The sequence below is a fragment of the Sorex fumeus genome, unplaced genomic scaffold (assembly GCF_029834395.1).
Source record: "Sorex fumeus unplaced genomic scaffold, SorFum_2.1 ptg000048l, whole genome shotgun sequence".
Taxonomy (NCBI): Eukaryota; Metazoa; Chordata; class Mammalia; order Eulipotyphla; family Soricidae; genus Sorex; species Sorex fumeus.
In genome coordinates, this window is record NW_026606105.1 from 2,938,407 (window position 1) to 2,954,153 (window position 15,747).

At 40.6% G+C, this 15,747-nt stretch overlaps 1 protein-coding gene across 1 annotated transcript; it reads right to left on the reverse strand.

The window, feature by feature from the left end:
• Positions 1-14,493: 14,493 nt before the first annotated feature.
• Positions 14,494-15,426, reverse strand: LOC130032478 (olfactory receptor 2A5-like). Its single transcript, XM_056124034.1, has one exon. The coding sequence runs from the start codon at positions 15,424-15,426 to the stop codon at positions 14,494-14,496; it is 933 nt and encodes a 310-aa protein (XP_055980009.1).
• Between the last annotated feature and the right edge of the window lie 321 nt (positions 15,427-15,747).

Consider the following 15,747-nt stretch of genomic DNA (forward strand, 5'->3'; position numbering starts at 1 on the left):
CTCCCTTCTTGAACAGTAGTATGGTCCTGCTGGTTTTCCACTGGGACGGAACCTTGCATTCAGACAGGTAGCGAGTGAAGAGCCGAGCCAGTGTATTGATGAGTACTGACGGCAGGTTCTTCAGGTGTTCAGGTCTGACCTTGTCTGGGCCGGGTGCTGTTTGTTTCTTTACCGATGAAATGGCGTGTCGGATTTCGGAAGGGAGAACTTTGGGAACCACATATCCATCCAGTGGAATTTGGTATGTCGGAAAGTAGACATGGCTATTGAAGAGATTTGAGTAGAAGTCATGGATAATCTTCTCCATTGCCATTCTGGAGGATGTGATGGATCTATCAGGACGTCGGGGGGCAGTCATCTTGGTCTTGTAGTTGGCGAAGGACAGGCGGGAGTTACGAATACTTTTCCCGGCTTCTGCCTCATCTACCAGTACTTCTTCTCTTCTCTCTTTGAGGTCTTCCTTGATCGCATCTCTGCACTGCTTTGCAAGCTCGGACGTTAGCTTGCGGTTGCCTGAGGCATACGCCAAACCACGCTGGCGAATTAGCTCAAGAGTTTTTGAAGATAGGCGATTTTTTGTGGCTATCTCTCTCTTGGCGTTCCTCGCACATTCATGGAGGTGCTGAACCAGTCGATCGTATTCCTCGTCAATGTTGTCTACAATGGCATCTTCCCATGTTGCCGCAATAGTACCAAAGAGTTCCCAGTTGGTGGTCATTCTGGGAGTTCTCTTTTTGAACTTTGCAGCCCTTTCTCCCCGCTCTGTGAAGTAGAATTTTGCACGAAGGAGACGGTGGTCTGATCCAGTTCAAAATTTTGGGACAACAGCGACATCAGTCAGGCAAAACCGTTGATTGAATATGATGTGGTCTATTTCGTTGTGGAATCGTCCACCGGGAGACTCCCATGTCCATCGTTTAGATTCTGCCTTCTGGAACTGTGAGTTACCATGAATGGTCTTGGTCGACATGATGAACTCAGACAGTCTCTCACCCTGTTCGTTCCATTCTAGGCCATGGGTCCCGATGTGAAGTTCTTCAGCTGATCTTCTCGGTCCTATTTTGGCATTAAAATCACCCACAATGATCTTGTAGAAGGTGTGGTCTTCTTTATAGAACTTCTCTAGCTCCATGTAGAACTTCTCGATTTCTCTTTCATCATAATGAGATGTTGGTGCGTAGACAACGAAGATAGAAACTGCAGGCAGTGAGCCACATCTATTCAAATGTAAACGTCGGATTCCCGTTGTTAGGCATTCGAATGAATCAATGCTCTTAGCCAAGTTTGTGTTGACAAGGACACCGATGCCTCCAACACTCTTTTATCGCATGTTCCGAGGAACAATTATTCTCCAGTGTCGAAAATGGCATGGTGAGATTCGTGCCTTCCTGTCTCGGTCAGATCAACGATGTCGTACTTGATCATTTGCGCTTGTACCATCAGGTCCTCGATGGATTCATCTGATGCTAGCGTACGTGCATTGAAAGTACAGACGATCATTTTTGTCTTCCTTCGTTGTGGCAGCCTAGTTCAGCCTTGAGATTTTGTCGGCCTCTCCTTTCTCATCTTTCTCAGTGCTGCCATGTCGGTGAAGCCTTCAGGGTCAGGTGAATGAGACCAGTTGTAGTTACTGGTTTTGGCATATCGAATACACAGCGGATAGCTTGCCAGGCTCTTCTGTGCAGGCGGAATACTCTCGGTAGCTTGCCAGTCTTTCTGAAAGGAATAGAGGCTTTTGGGATGACCTCTAATCACCCTTGTAGGTGTTACCATATTTGAACCCTATCACATATGGTACAACAATTCCGGAAGATGGGTATTTTAGTGTCTTATGATGTGTCGCTTGGCCGCTTGCGGCCATGCAGGTCCGGAAAGCGTCCTGGAGTGTGGCGATGGCTGGGTAGTGGAAGTAGTGTCAAGATGCCGCTCTGTTTAATGTTCATTGATTTAAAGAAGGCCTTTGATTCTGTTGAGATGGAAGCGGTCATTGAAGCCCTAGCCAATCAGGGCATTCAAGCCCAATACATCAGGATCCTCCGTGAGCTGTATTGCGGATTCACTACCAGGATCTCACCATTCTACAAAGAAGTGATCGTTGATGTCAAGAGAGGGGTGCGGCAGGGTGATACCATTTCACCAAAACTCTTCAGTGCCACCCTCGAGAACATCATGCGACGACTGGAATGGGAAGGAATGGGAGTGAAGATAGATGGTCGGCAACTACACCACCTCCGCTTTGCTGATGACATTGTTTTAATAAAACCAAACATCAGCCAAGCGGCACAAATGCTGGCTGACTTTGACCGTGAGTGTGGAAAGGTAGGACTACAGCTGAATCTTACGAAGACAATGTTTATGAGAAACAGCCTTGTTCCTGACGCCCCATTCACTCTCAATGGAACGACCATCTCTGAATGGAACAGCTATGTGTACCTAGGTCGAGAGGTCAACAAGACAAATGACCTCGCACCCGAGCTGCGCAGGAGGAAGAGAGCAGCTTGGAACGCCTTCAAGAACGTCGAAGAAATAGCTAAGAGAATGAAGAACCTCCGGCTCCGGGTACATCTCTTTGATTCCACTGTTCTTCCTGCATTAACATATGCCTCAGAGACCTGGGCCCTACGCAAACAAGATAAGAATGCTATTCAGGTCTCCCAAAGAAGAATAGAAAGAGTTATGCTTGGAATATCACGTTTCACTCAAATGAGAGAAAGAATCCAGAGTTCTGACATCCGTCGACGATCAAGAATCGGGGACGCTGTCTCATTTGCCAAGGTGTCGAAAATCAGATGGGCTGGGCACGTAATGAGATTTAAAGACGACCGCTGGACTAGAGCTGTTACCGACTGGATTCCACGGGATGTCAAAAGACCGCGTGGCCGCCCACGTTCCAGATGGTCAGACTTCTTCGTCAAGATCATGAATGATCGGTTTGAGGCCCTTCATGTTCCCGGAGCGAACAGATGCCATTGGGCTACACTAGCACGCAACAGGGACAAATGGAGACGATACTGGCGCCCGCTCGAGCAAATCGACGACTAACGGGAAGTTAAGTGATTAAGTGATCAGATCCAAAATGGTGCCCTCTCAAGAAAATTGATGAACAATGGGAGGACAGAGCTACAGTGCAGTGCTTTTTTAAAAATTGTTTTTCACAGTGCAGTGCAGAAATTCTTTTTTTGGAGAACTTTTTAAAAAAAAGTATTAGGGAAACACCATGAGATACAGTTGTAGACTTAAAAGTTTTTGTGCTTGGGTTTCAGTTATACAATAATCAAGTACCATCAGTCCACCGTGCCCATTCTCCACCACCAATTATTCCAGTATCCCTCCTTCCACCCCATTCAACTCATCCCACCCTCCCTCTGTGGCAGGGCATTCCCTTTTGTTCTTTCTTTCCTTTTGGGTGCTGTGGTTTGCAAAAGAGGAATTGAGTGGCAATGATGTTAGGTCTATAGTCTGATTTCAGTATGCCTTTACCAACCTGGGAGGATCCTCCTACATCTTTCTTTAGTGCTCCCTTTTCTCTCTGAACTGTCTTTTCCCCTAGCGTGTGCGGCTGGCCTCCAAGCTATGGAGTAAACCACCTGGTACTTATCTCGGCTATTCTTTGGTGTTAGTCTCCTATTTTGTTACTTTATGTTCCCGAGATGAATGCAATCTTACTATGTCTATCCCTCTCTTTCTGGCTCATTTCACTTAACATGATACTTTCCATGTAGTACTATTTGTTTGTAAATTTTATGACTTCATCTTTTCTAACAGCTGCATAGTAATCCATTGTGTAGATGTACCAAAGTTTCTTAAACCAGTCATCTGTTCTCAGGCATTCAGGGTTTTTTTAAATCTAGCTATTGTAAACAGTGCTGCAATGAACAAACAAGTGCAGATGTCACTTCGACTATACTTTTTCGCCTCTTTGCGATATATTCCCAGGAGTGGTATTGCTGGGTCAAATGGGAGCTCAGTTTCGAATATTTTGAGAATCGTCAGTACTGTTTTCCAAAAGGGTTGAAAGAGTCGGCATTCCCACCAGCAGTGAAGGAGGGTCCCTAACTTGCCAAATCCGCACCAACACTGGTTGCTTTTGTTCTTTTGGATGTGGGCAAGTCTCTGTGGTGTGAGATGATATCTCATTGTTTTTTTGATCTGCATCTCCCTGGTGATTAATGAAAGATGTATAGTATTTTCTCATGTGCCTTTTAGCTATTCAGATTTCTTCTTGAGAAAGTTTCTCTTTATTTTGTCGCCCCATTTTTTGATGGGGTTGGATGTTTTCTTCTTGTGGAGTTCAACAAGTATTTTGTATATCCTTAATATCAACCCCTTATCAGATATGTATTTGGCTAATATCCTTTCCCATTCTGTTGATAGTCTTTGTGTTTTGGTCACTCTTTCTTTGTAGGTGAAGAAACGTTAGTTTAAGATAGTTCCATTTGTCTATCTCTGTTTTCACTTGCTTGGCCACTGGTGTGACATCTTTGAAGATACCATTAGCTCAATGTTGTGGACGGTTTTGCCAACCTTGTCTTCAATGTATCTTATGGATTCCGGTCTGATGTTGAGGTCTTTAATCCATTTAGATCTTTCTTTTATACATGGTGTTAGGCAGATATCTTACCCCATTTTTTTGCATGTAGCTGTCCAGTTTTGCCAGCACAATTTGTTAAAGAGGCTTTCCTTGCTCCACTTCACATTTTTTGCCCTCTTATGAAAGATCAGATGATCGTATGCTTGGTGGAAGATGTCTGTATATTCAACCCTGTTCTATTGGTCTATGTCTCTATATTTGTTCCAGAACCATGTTTTTTAAAATTATTACTGCTCTATAGTGGAGTTTGAGGTTGTGGACATTGATTCCTACTATTTTCTTTTCCCCAAGAGTTGCTTTAGCTATTTGTGGAGGCTTATTGTTCTATAAGAATTTCAGAAGTGTTTGCTCATTTATTTGAAGAATGACATGGGTATCATAACAGGGATCACATTGAATATGTACAGTGTTTTGGGAAGTATTTCCATTTTGACAATTTTAATTCTCCTGATCCTCGAGCGGAGGATATTTTTCCATTTCCTTGTGTTCTCTTTTATTTCCTGAAGTAGCGTTTTGTAGTTTTTTTTATACAGGTCCTTTACTCCCATAGTTAAGGTAATTACTAGTTAGTTGATTTTCTGGGGCACAATTGTGAACGGGATTTTTTTTTCATGTCAATTTCTTCTCTCTCACTATTTGTGTTGAGGAAAGCCATGGACTTTTTGGTATTGATTTTATAGCCTGAAACTTTACTATACAAATCTATTATTTCTAGGAGTTTCTTGGTAGAGATTTTAGGATTCTGGAGCAATAGCACAGCGGTAGGGCATTTGCCTTGCATGCAGCCAACATGGCCGACCCGAGTTCGATTCCTCCAGCCCTCTCGGAGAGCCCGGAAAGCTACCGAGAGTATGCGCCTGCACGGCAGAGCCTGGCAAGCTCCCCGTGTCATATTCGATATGCCTAACACAGTAACAATAAAGTCTCCAATGGAGACGTTACTGGGCCCGCTCGAGCAAATCGACGAACAACGGGAGGGCCTTTACCTTTTTTACCTTACCAAAGTATAGTATCATATCATCTGCGAATAGTGAGGGCTTGATTTCTTCCTTTCCTACCTGAATGCTCTTAATATCTTTTCCTGTCTAATCGCTATTGCAAGTACTTCCAGTACTATTTTGAACAGTAGTAGAGAAAGTGGGCATCCTTGTCTCATCCCTGATCTTAGGGGTAAGGCTCTCTGTTCTTCCCCATTGAGGATGATGCTTGCCGTAGGCTTGTGGTAGATGGCTTTAACTATATTGAAGAAACTCTGCTCTATCCCCATTTCTGTGAGGACTTTCATCATAAATGAATGTTGGATCTTGTCAAATGCTTTCTCTGCATCTATTCATATGATCACATAATTGTTATCTTTTCTTTTGTTGGCATGATGTATTATGTTGATTGATTTCTGAATGGTAAACCTTCCTTGCATCCTGGGATGAATCCCATTTGATCATGGTGTGTGATCTTTTTGATGAGTTGTTGAATTTTATTATCTAGTATTTTGTTGAGAATCTTCACATCAGTGTTCATCAAAGATATCGGCCTGTTGTTTTCTTTTCTTGTGGTGTCTTTGTTTCCTTTTGGTATTAGAGAGATATGGGCTTCATAGAAACTGTTTGTGAGAGTTTCTGTTTCTTCAATTTCCTGGAATAGGTTGAGAAAAACTGGCAATATGTCCTCCTTAAATGTTTGGAAAAATTCGCTTGTGAATCCATCTGGACCTTGGCTTTTGTTTTTGGGAAGAATTTAGATTACAGTTTCAATTTCTTAATGCCAGTAGGTCTATTCAGGTACTCTAGATCTTCTTGATTCAGCCTTGGGAGATTATATGTAATCCAGAAATTTATCCATTTCTTCTAGTTTCTTTTGTTTCATGGCATACAAACTTTCAAAGTACTCTCTTATAATCTTTTGAATTTCTTTGGTTTCTGTTGTAACATCCCCATTCTCATTTCTGGTTCGGATTATTAGGGTTCTCTCTCTTTCTTTGTGAGTGTTGCTAGTGGTTTAATTATTTTATTTATTTTCTTGAAGTACCAGCTCTTGGTTTCATTGATCTCTCGGATTGTTTCTTTGGTTTCCATGTCATTGATTTCTGCTCTAAGTTCTGTTATCTCTTTCCTTCTGCCTGATTTGGTCTCCTTCTGTTGATTCTCTTCTAAGATCTTGAGCTCTGAAGTCAAGTTGTTTACGTGGGCCTTTCCTTCTGTCCTGAAAAATGCTTTTAGAGCTATAAATTTTCCCCTTACCACAGCTTTAGCTGCATCTCGTAGGTTCTGGTAGCTTGTGTCTTCATTCTCATTTGTTTCCAGGTATCTTTTGATTTTGTCCTTAACTTCCTTCCTGACCCACTCGTTGTTCAGAATTGAGTTGTTTAATTTCCAGGTGTTTCATTTGGTTCTCTGTGTCTTTGTGTGACTCACTTCTATCTCAGTGCATCGTGATCTTAAAAGATTGTTGATACTATTTCTATCTTCCTTATTCTACTGAGGTATGTTTTGTGGTCTAGCACACGGTCTATTTTGGAAAATGTTTCGTGCCCACTGGAGAAGAATGTGTATTCTTTCTTTTTGGGGTGTAAAGCCCTGTATAGGTCTATAAGCCCTTTCTCTTCTATTTCTTCTTTCAACGCCAATGTTTCCTTGCTGAATTTTGTTCTTGTTGATCTATCCAGAGGTGATAAGGTGATGTTGAAGTCTCCAGCTCCTAATATGTTGCTAGCAATGTCCTCCTTAAAATCTGTTAGCAGTTTTTTTTTTTAAATATTTACCTGTTTCCTCATTAGGTGCGTGTACTTTTAAGGGTTTGATTTCTTCCTGTTCTATATGTTCCTTGATGAATAGAAAATAGCCTTCACTGTCCCTTCTAATCATTTTCATCCTGAAATTAGTGTTGTTTGATACTAGTATAGCCACCCCAGCTTTTTTGAGGAGGCTGTTTGCTTTGCAGGATTGTTTTCCATCCTTTCACTTTGAGTCTGTGTTTGCTTGACTGTTGAGATGAGTTTCTAGTAGGCAGCAGAATGTTAGGTTCTGTCTCTGAATCCATTTTTCCACTCTGTGTCTCTAAATTGGTGAATTATTCCATTGATGTTGAGAGAGATTATTGTTATGGGGTTTTGTGTCATCTTTTTGTAAGGGTCTGTTGTGCTTGTAGGGGTTGTCTTGTCTTTTAGTAGCCCATTTAGACCTTCTTTTTGGTTTGGTTTTGAGTTTATGAAGTTCCTGAGCTGCTGTTTATCTAGAAAATAGTGTACCGTTCCTTTGAGTTTGAGTGAGAGTTTAGCCGGATAGAGTATTCTTGGTGAAGCATTTTGTTAGTGTCTCTTTTAGCTACCCGCTGTGCTATCGCTCCAGCTGGGCTGGAGCGATAGCACAGCGGGTAGGGCGTTCGCCTTACATGCGGCCAACATGGCCGACCCGAGTTCGATTCCTCTGCCCCTCTTGGAGAGCCTGGCAAGCTACCGAGAGTATTCGATATGCCAGACACAGTAACAACAAAGTCTCCAATGGAGACGTTACTGGGCCCGCTCGAGCAAATCGATGATCAACGGGAGGGCCTTTACCTTTTACCTTTACCTCTTTTAGCTGGGTCCCTTCGGGCTCCTTGAATCTGAATGGCTGCATTGTCGAGCTATGGGAATTTTTCAGTAAAGATTTGTTTAATCGTTGCTTTTTCATTGGGATTGTTTCCCTGAGCTTCTGGTAGTCCAATGATTCTATTGTTGTTCCTCTTGGAATCATCTCCTAGGACTCTGATTCTCTCTAGAGCTATTTTGAGGTCCCTTGCCATTGTTTGTTGCTGCCTGTTGGCTTGGTGCAGCTGATCTTCCAGCTCACTGATTCTGTCTTCATCTGTGGTCTTTCTACTGTTGAGGGTACAGACTGGAGTTTTTTATATCATCTATGGAATCTTTTATTCTTGACATTTCTGCTCTCATTTTTTCCCCTGTAATTTTTCGATTGTTTCTGTCACGTTTTTGGAAATCTGTGTGACTGTTTCATTGAGTTCATCGAACATCTTCATAACTTCACGTCTGAATTCTATCTCAGAGAGGTTCTTTAGGTGAGTAGCACCTACTGAGGCTTCTGGACTCTTTTCATCGTCGCCCCCACGTGATGGGATTTGTATTGTTTCTTCATGTTGGTGTGTAGGTATGGGAACTGTGTTATTACACTGGATTTTTTTTGGTATGACTAAAATGCCTGTGCCTAAAATCATGCCACGCCCACTTCCACTGACACCAAGCCCACTTCTAAAGAGGCCACACCCCCACAGGAATTGGTGTGTGGGGTGGTAAAGGCTGGGCGGGGAAGAAGACAGGTGCAGCATTGGGAATGAGGAGGAAGAGGCAGAGGCTTAGTGCTGCTTTGTCCCAGGGCCCTAGAGGACACCGGGGACACTTAGTGCAGTGCTTTTTAATTTATTGAATCACTGTGAGAACAGTCAACAAAGCCTTTCAGTTTAACTCATGGTCGGTAATACAATGATAAAACACCCATCCCTTCACCAGTAAACATTACCAAGAACCCAGTATACGTCCTCTCTCACCCCTCCCCAAGCCTGTGTGCCAGATTTCCACTTTACTCTCGCTCTATGTTGATCACATTCAATATTACGACAAAAGACACACCGTTATTATTTGGACTTTTCTCCAACAATCAGACTTGTGAAAAAGACATCATTAGACAATTTGTTTTCTATTGCTTATTATGAAGAGCCTATGATCCTTCCTCCACTCCAATAACTATATATTGGAATCTGTCTCCTACCATGAGGTAAGTTCCCTCTAATAGAGCAGTAGACTAAATTCTGGAAGATGTAGAGTAAGTCACATCAGTCTCTTGGAAATTCACTGTAACTATTTTCACTTTCTGAACTCTAAAAGAAGATTGAACCAGACTAGTCATTTGAAATGGTTTTATCTGTGCAAAGAATATTAATCAAACTCTTGAGCATAAGATCATATTAAAAGCAAGCAAATACACTCCTGACCAGGTTAGGGATTCAGTCCTCGCCTAATGAAAACTTTTATTTAAAAAGTGTTTTTTAAATAAATTTTGGAGCGAAAGCACAGTGGTAGGGCGTTTGCCTTGCATGCAGCCAATGTGGCCGACTCGAGTTCGATTCCTCTGTCCCTCTTGGAGAGCCCGGCAAGCTACCGAGAGTATCTCGCCTGCACGGCAGAGTCTGGCAAGCTACCCGTGATGTATTCAATATGCCAAAACACAATAACTACAAGGCTCACGATGGAGACGTTACTGGGCCCGCTCGAGCAAATTGATGAACAATGGGAGGACCGTGACCATATAAAAAATAGAAATATTTTTCAGAGATCGCTCTGCTGTATGCTGAATGGATACCTCGACCAAGTGAGGAAATGCTCCTGCTATTCTTTAATTTCTAGAATTGACACACATAGAAGTGAATTTACTGATAAGGTGATGTTTCGGTCAATCACCAGGTGTGTACTTGTTTTTTTTAACATTGCTATCATGATTTAACTATGTCATTTGAAATCATAATTCTCATGATATGTGATCTAAAATCAAGAAATGCAGAGACGCTATAGTCAATGGAACAATGAAGTTACAGGATACAACAATAACAACGAAAGCCATACATAATCATGTTCCTTGGTCCTCAACCCAAAGAACTGAAAAACCTTATTTCAGGACACTGTGACGTAAACATATGCCGCCACTTTATTCATAATATTTACTATCATAAGTAACAAATGCCTTTCAATAGATGAACTGTCATAAAATATAATTCAGCAGTGTAAGAAAATGGTCTGTGGTCACAAAAGAAAATGGAGATATCTTAAGTTCATATTTCTATGTTCAAAAAGTCAATGTGAAAATACTCCAGATTGTATTACTTTAAAGTTATAATTTCAGGTAAAGGTAAAGGTAAAGGCCCTCCCGTTGTTCGTTGATTTGCTTGAGTGGGCCCAGTAACGTCTCCATTGGAGACTTTGTTGTTACTGTGTTTGGCATATCAAATACATCAAGGGGAGCTTGCCAGGCTCTGCCGTGCAGGAGGGATACTCTCGGTAGCTTGCCGGGCTCTCCGAGAGGGGCGGAGGAATCGAACTCGAGTCGGCCATGTTGGCTGTGTGCAAGGCAAACGCCCCTACCACTGTGCTAAAATACACCTATATTGGGATACTTAGAAGGTCAGGGATTGTTAGGAGTATGGGAGAAAGAGACATGACACTATATGTTTGTCAACCCATATGGCAGAGACAACATAGAAACAAATTCCTAAGCTATATACCTTAATTATTAATAGTGCATTAATATTCAGTTATCAAATTTAGCAAATATGTCACACACAATGTAAAATATTAATAAACGGATAAGGCGAGAGAAAGGATGAAATTCTCTATAACTCACTGGATTTATAGTCTACATTTCTGTAAATCCAAAATTGCACTAAAAAGAAGGCCATTAAAATAAAAGGACTTAGCTGATAAAATTGAGATATAATTAAATGTGTTATTTAGATATAATTCATAATAAAATCATTTTAAGACTAAATGAGGTGATTAACTAAAATCTGTTTAAAGGCATCTTTTATTGATTTCATACAGTGATATAATGAGAATTGCTGTTATTTTACACAGAGGAAATTTTATAGTCATGTAAATTACACTCTGTGAATTATTTCAAAACTACTCAACATCTCTTGCATGATGTCCAGACAATTTTGAAATAATGGGTTCATATAGTAAAAATATTTGTGGTAAAAGTTATTTAGAAATCTATACAATTAAACCAGTCTTGAAGTAATGGCAATATGATAGCCCATAGATGAATATAAAGTTAAGTCAAGACCCAAGCACTAATTTTTGAGACCATCAAAATATCTTTCAAGTGCAAATAATTTTCCTTATTACAGCATAACTTAACATATGCTTTAAGCTTTTTAAAATAAATTTTGGGCTTTTATATAATTAAACAACTTTTTAATAATTTTCACAACTTTTCATCATTTACTCTGTCTTTAATTCAAACAGAATTTAGAGCTACCTAATAATTTATTTGACTTTACTATTTCTGAGGAAAAAGCATATTTCTTAGCATTTTAAATCTATATTGAAGTTGTGGTCTTTTATAGATAAATCATGCAACACTTATTATAATTGTTGAACCAGGAAGAGAGTGTTACCTAGTCATTGGTCCAAAGCATTTCCTTACTGTCGTAGCATGGAAAAGCATACATTGCATAAAATTGTAACAATTATTAAGGCTTTTCAGTGTTATTGTATCATTCATATGGTGTTCAGTCATTAACTCTCTCCAACCACAGAACAATTTTATCCCAAATAAAGTCTCTGTGACATTATGGACAACTTTCTTCCCAATCTTGCCTCTACTAGTCCTGGATAACTATAATACAATTTTTTAGATAGACTATTCAATGCATCTTTTCTCATTATAGCTAAGGTAGAGTTGATAGAGAAACACGGGTAATTTTACTTGCCCTTTGGGTAGCTAAATTTTTTTTTGTTTTGTTTTTAGTTCACACCCAGGGATGCACAGGTGTTACTCCTGGCTCTGCACTTAGGAATTACTCCTGGAGATGCTCGGGGCACCATATGGATATTGGAAATTGAACCCGGGTTGGATACATACAAGGAAAACTCCCTAACCACTGAGCTATTGCTCTAGCCCCTGGGTTGCTAAACTTTTACAAAAAAAAAAATCTTAAATTCATTGATTTTTACCCCAAATTTTCAATTTTCTACTTTATTTTTGTTCTAGTACTTATTTCGTTCCTACTTTTAACTTTGGGTTTATTTTGTATTTTTCTATTTTTTCAGTTTCACTTAATCACTTAACTTCCCGTTAGTCGTCGATTTGCTCGAGCGGGCACCAGTAACGTCTCCATTTGTCCCTGTCGTGTGCTAGTGTAACCCAATGGCATCTGTTCACTCCGGGAACATGAAAAGCCTCAAACCGATCGTTCATGATCTTGACGAAGAAGTCTGACCATCTGGTAGGTGGGCGGCCATGCGGTCTTTTGACATCCCGTGGAATCCAGTCGGTAACAGCTCTAGTCCAGCGGTCGTCTTTAAATCTCATTACGTGCCCAGCCCATCTGATTTTCGACACCTTGGCAAATGAGACAGCGTCCCTGATTCTTGATCGTCAACGAATGTCAGAACTCCGGATTCTTTCTCTCATTTGAGTGAAACGTGATATTCTAAGCATAGCTCTTTCTAGTCTTCTTTGGGAGACCTGAATAGTGTTCTCATTTTTTTAGTTTAATGATGTAATTTTCCATCTTCTTTGTAAATTAGATGCTATAAGTGAATTATAGGCATTTCTTTTGACACATCCCATTATCGTTTTGTAGTATTTGTTTTCCTCAGTCACTAGATAGTTTCTTCAGCCCACCATTTAGCTTTCCCGGATTTCTCTATTTAGTTGCTACATTTTCCATTTCATAAATTTGGTATTTTTTTAAAATGGATTTTATCTGTTTGTGGTAATTCACTTTTATTCATGCTTCATTTTCATGATTTGGTCAGTTATATGCACTTTGTTTTGAAACACTAAATATTGTTTAAATGGCTATTTTGAATTATTTATCATGTAATTCATAATTCCTGTATTTCTTTAGGAATGAACTCTGAGCATTTAGTTTGTCACTTTACTTGACGGGCTGGTGTGATAGCACAGCGGTAGGGCGTTTGCCTTGCACGCAGCCAAGATGGCCAACCCGAGTTCGATTCCTCCACCCCTCTCGGAGAGCCTGGCAAGCTACTGAGAGTATCTAGCCTGCACGGCAGAGCCTGGCAAGCCACCCGTGATGTATTTGATATGCCAAACACAGTAACAACAAAGTCTCCAATGGAGACGTTACTGGGCCCGCTCGAGCAAATCGATGAACAATGGGAGGACAGTGATCAGTGATCACTTGACCTAAGTTTCCCATTTCTTTACATGTCATAGGATCGTTAGTCAATATCTGGGCCCTTTCCTCTTCAGGAGTGTACTAAGTGCTGAAGAGCTTTAGAACTCAGCCCAGCTAGAGAAAGTGGAGATCTCACAACCTTTCCAAAGGATTCAGTTTATCTCGATATATGTATTTATATTTGCATTTTCTCCATTTAAAAGGTTTGCTTGGAACCACGGAGAGAGTGCAAAGGGCTAGAACACATGCTCTGCATGCAGGCGGTCTAGATTTCATCCCTAAATCACGTGGTCCACTGAGCACTTTACTGGATATATCCCTGAGTACTAAGAAGTATCCCCTAAATACCTCTGTGCTTAACCCATTTCCCCATACCATTTCTCTCACCTGCCAAAGTGGATTGTACAGTTATTTAGTTACAGACTCCAAGGGATCTTTAAACCCTTCTTATCCTGGTATTTATTTCAGATGATGTGTCAAGTTTTGAAAAAGCCTGGAGTTCACAGCCCTCTTTGACCTCAGTGGTTCCAATCTGTTATCTACATACCATTTCCTTCAGTGTTCTGTTAGTCAAGACTAAATATGATTCTATGATAAGACACCAATGGAAATCCACAGGTGATTTTTCTTTTCTTTTTTCATTGGGAAGAAATGGAAGTTGGTAATTTTCTCTTGATCATAACACAGTGGACTAGGGAAGTGATGCAGAGGGAAGGTGACAAACCATGATTTTCTCTTTCCACTAAACTGTTTTTGTTCTTTAAGCTGTACTTGTCCAGGGGCTAGAAATCTCTCAAATGGTTTCTAGTGTTCTTATTAGAACTATTTGGTTATTAACAGAAAAACAAGTCTGTGATTTCCTCTTGAACACTTCTCTGGTTTTTCTCCTAGATAATACTTGATTTTAAACTCTTCTTCTCCTAGAATTGAGTTGCATTGCTCCAGCAAATATCATGCAAGGATAAAATCCTAAGAAAATTTACTTAACTTTATGATGCCCTCTGTTTCTGAAATACTCTCTTGAAGGCAGCCTTCACCTGAGCATTTCTCAGACTGTAGACAAGAGGGTTCAGAAACGGATTGAAGAGGGTATAAAACAAGAAAATGATTTTCTTCTGCTCATCATGCTGACCATTGTCTGGAAACACATACACCATCATGCCTATTCCAAAGTAGAAGCCAACTACAAAAAGATGGGAGGAACAGGTGGAGAAAGCTTTCTTGCGACCCTCCTTTGACTGGATCTTCAGGATGGCCCAGAGGATTCTCATATAGGAAATGAGCATTAAGGAAAGAGGTCCCAATGTGATGAACACGGCTCCAGCAAAGACAAATGTTCTATTGAGTGAAGTTTCACTACAGGCCACTTTTAGGACAGACAGGATTTCACACAAGAAGTGGTTTACTTCCGGGGACCCACAGAAGGAAATTCTCAGAAAGAGAATTATATTTCCTACAGCCAGAGAAAAACCACAGGACCAGGAAATGATGGCCAGGACCTTGCACTTTGTCCAGCTCATGATGATAGTGTATTGGAGGGGGTGGCAGATAGCCACATATCTATCATAGGACATCACCACCAAGATCATGCACTCTGTTGAAGCAAAACCCATATATAAGACCATCTCCATAGCACACGAGACAAAGGAGATTGTTTTCTTGTGTCTAACTAGGTTCTCCAGCAATTTGGGCAAATTGCTGGAAGCATAGGATATGTCAATGATGGCCAGATGAGACAGGAAGAAGTACATGGGCGAGTGCAGCCTGGGGTCCAGCCAAATGAGTGCCAATATCATGCCATTCGCCAACAAGTTTGACATGTATAACAGGCAACAGATACAGAAGAAGAAGACTTCCAGTTTTGCACTGAGCTGGAATCCCACCAGGATGAAATCTGGGAACCAAGACTGGTTGCCTCCCATTCCTGAATAACAGTGTAAACGCTCAATGTGACAGAATGGTCTGGACTGGAGAGAAATGAGAACTAGAGTTATTTATGTTAAAGCAAACTCTGAAGAATTTTTCTTGCTGAATAATGCTTAGCTCTGATTTTCCGCACTATTTTCTTTTATTTTCGTTGCCATTTAAAGATAACTTTATTATATTTATTATATTTTCCATGTCACTACAGACATAAGCAATCTGTAAACATCTTACTAAATTGTTTTTCAACTTTGTTTTATCATGCCTTTTTCTTTGTATGGAAATATTCTAAGGTATTTCTTTGGGGAAGGCCTACCTTT

Coding starts and splice junctions, on each gene's coding strand:
- LOC130032478 (XM_056124034.1), bottom strand. CDS start 15,426: ATGGGAGGCAACCAGTCTTGGTTCCCAGATTTCATCCTGGTGGGATTC.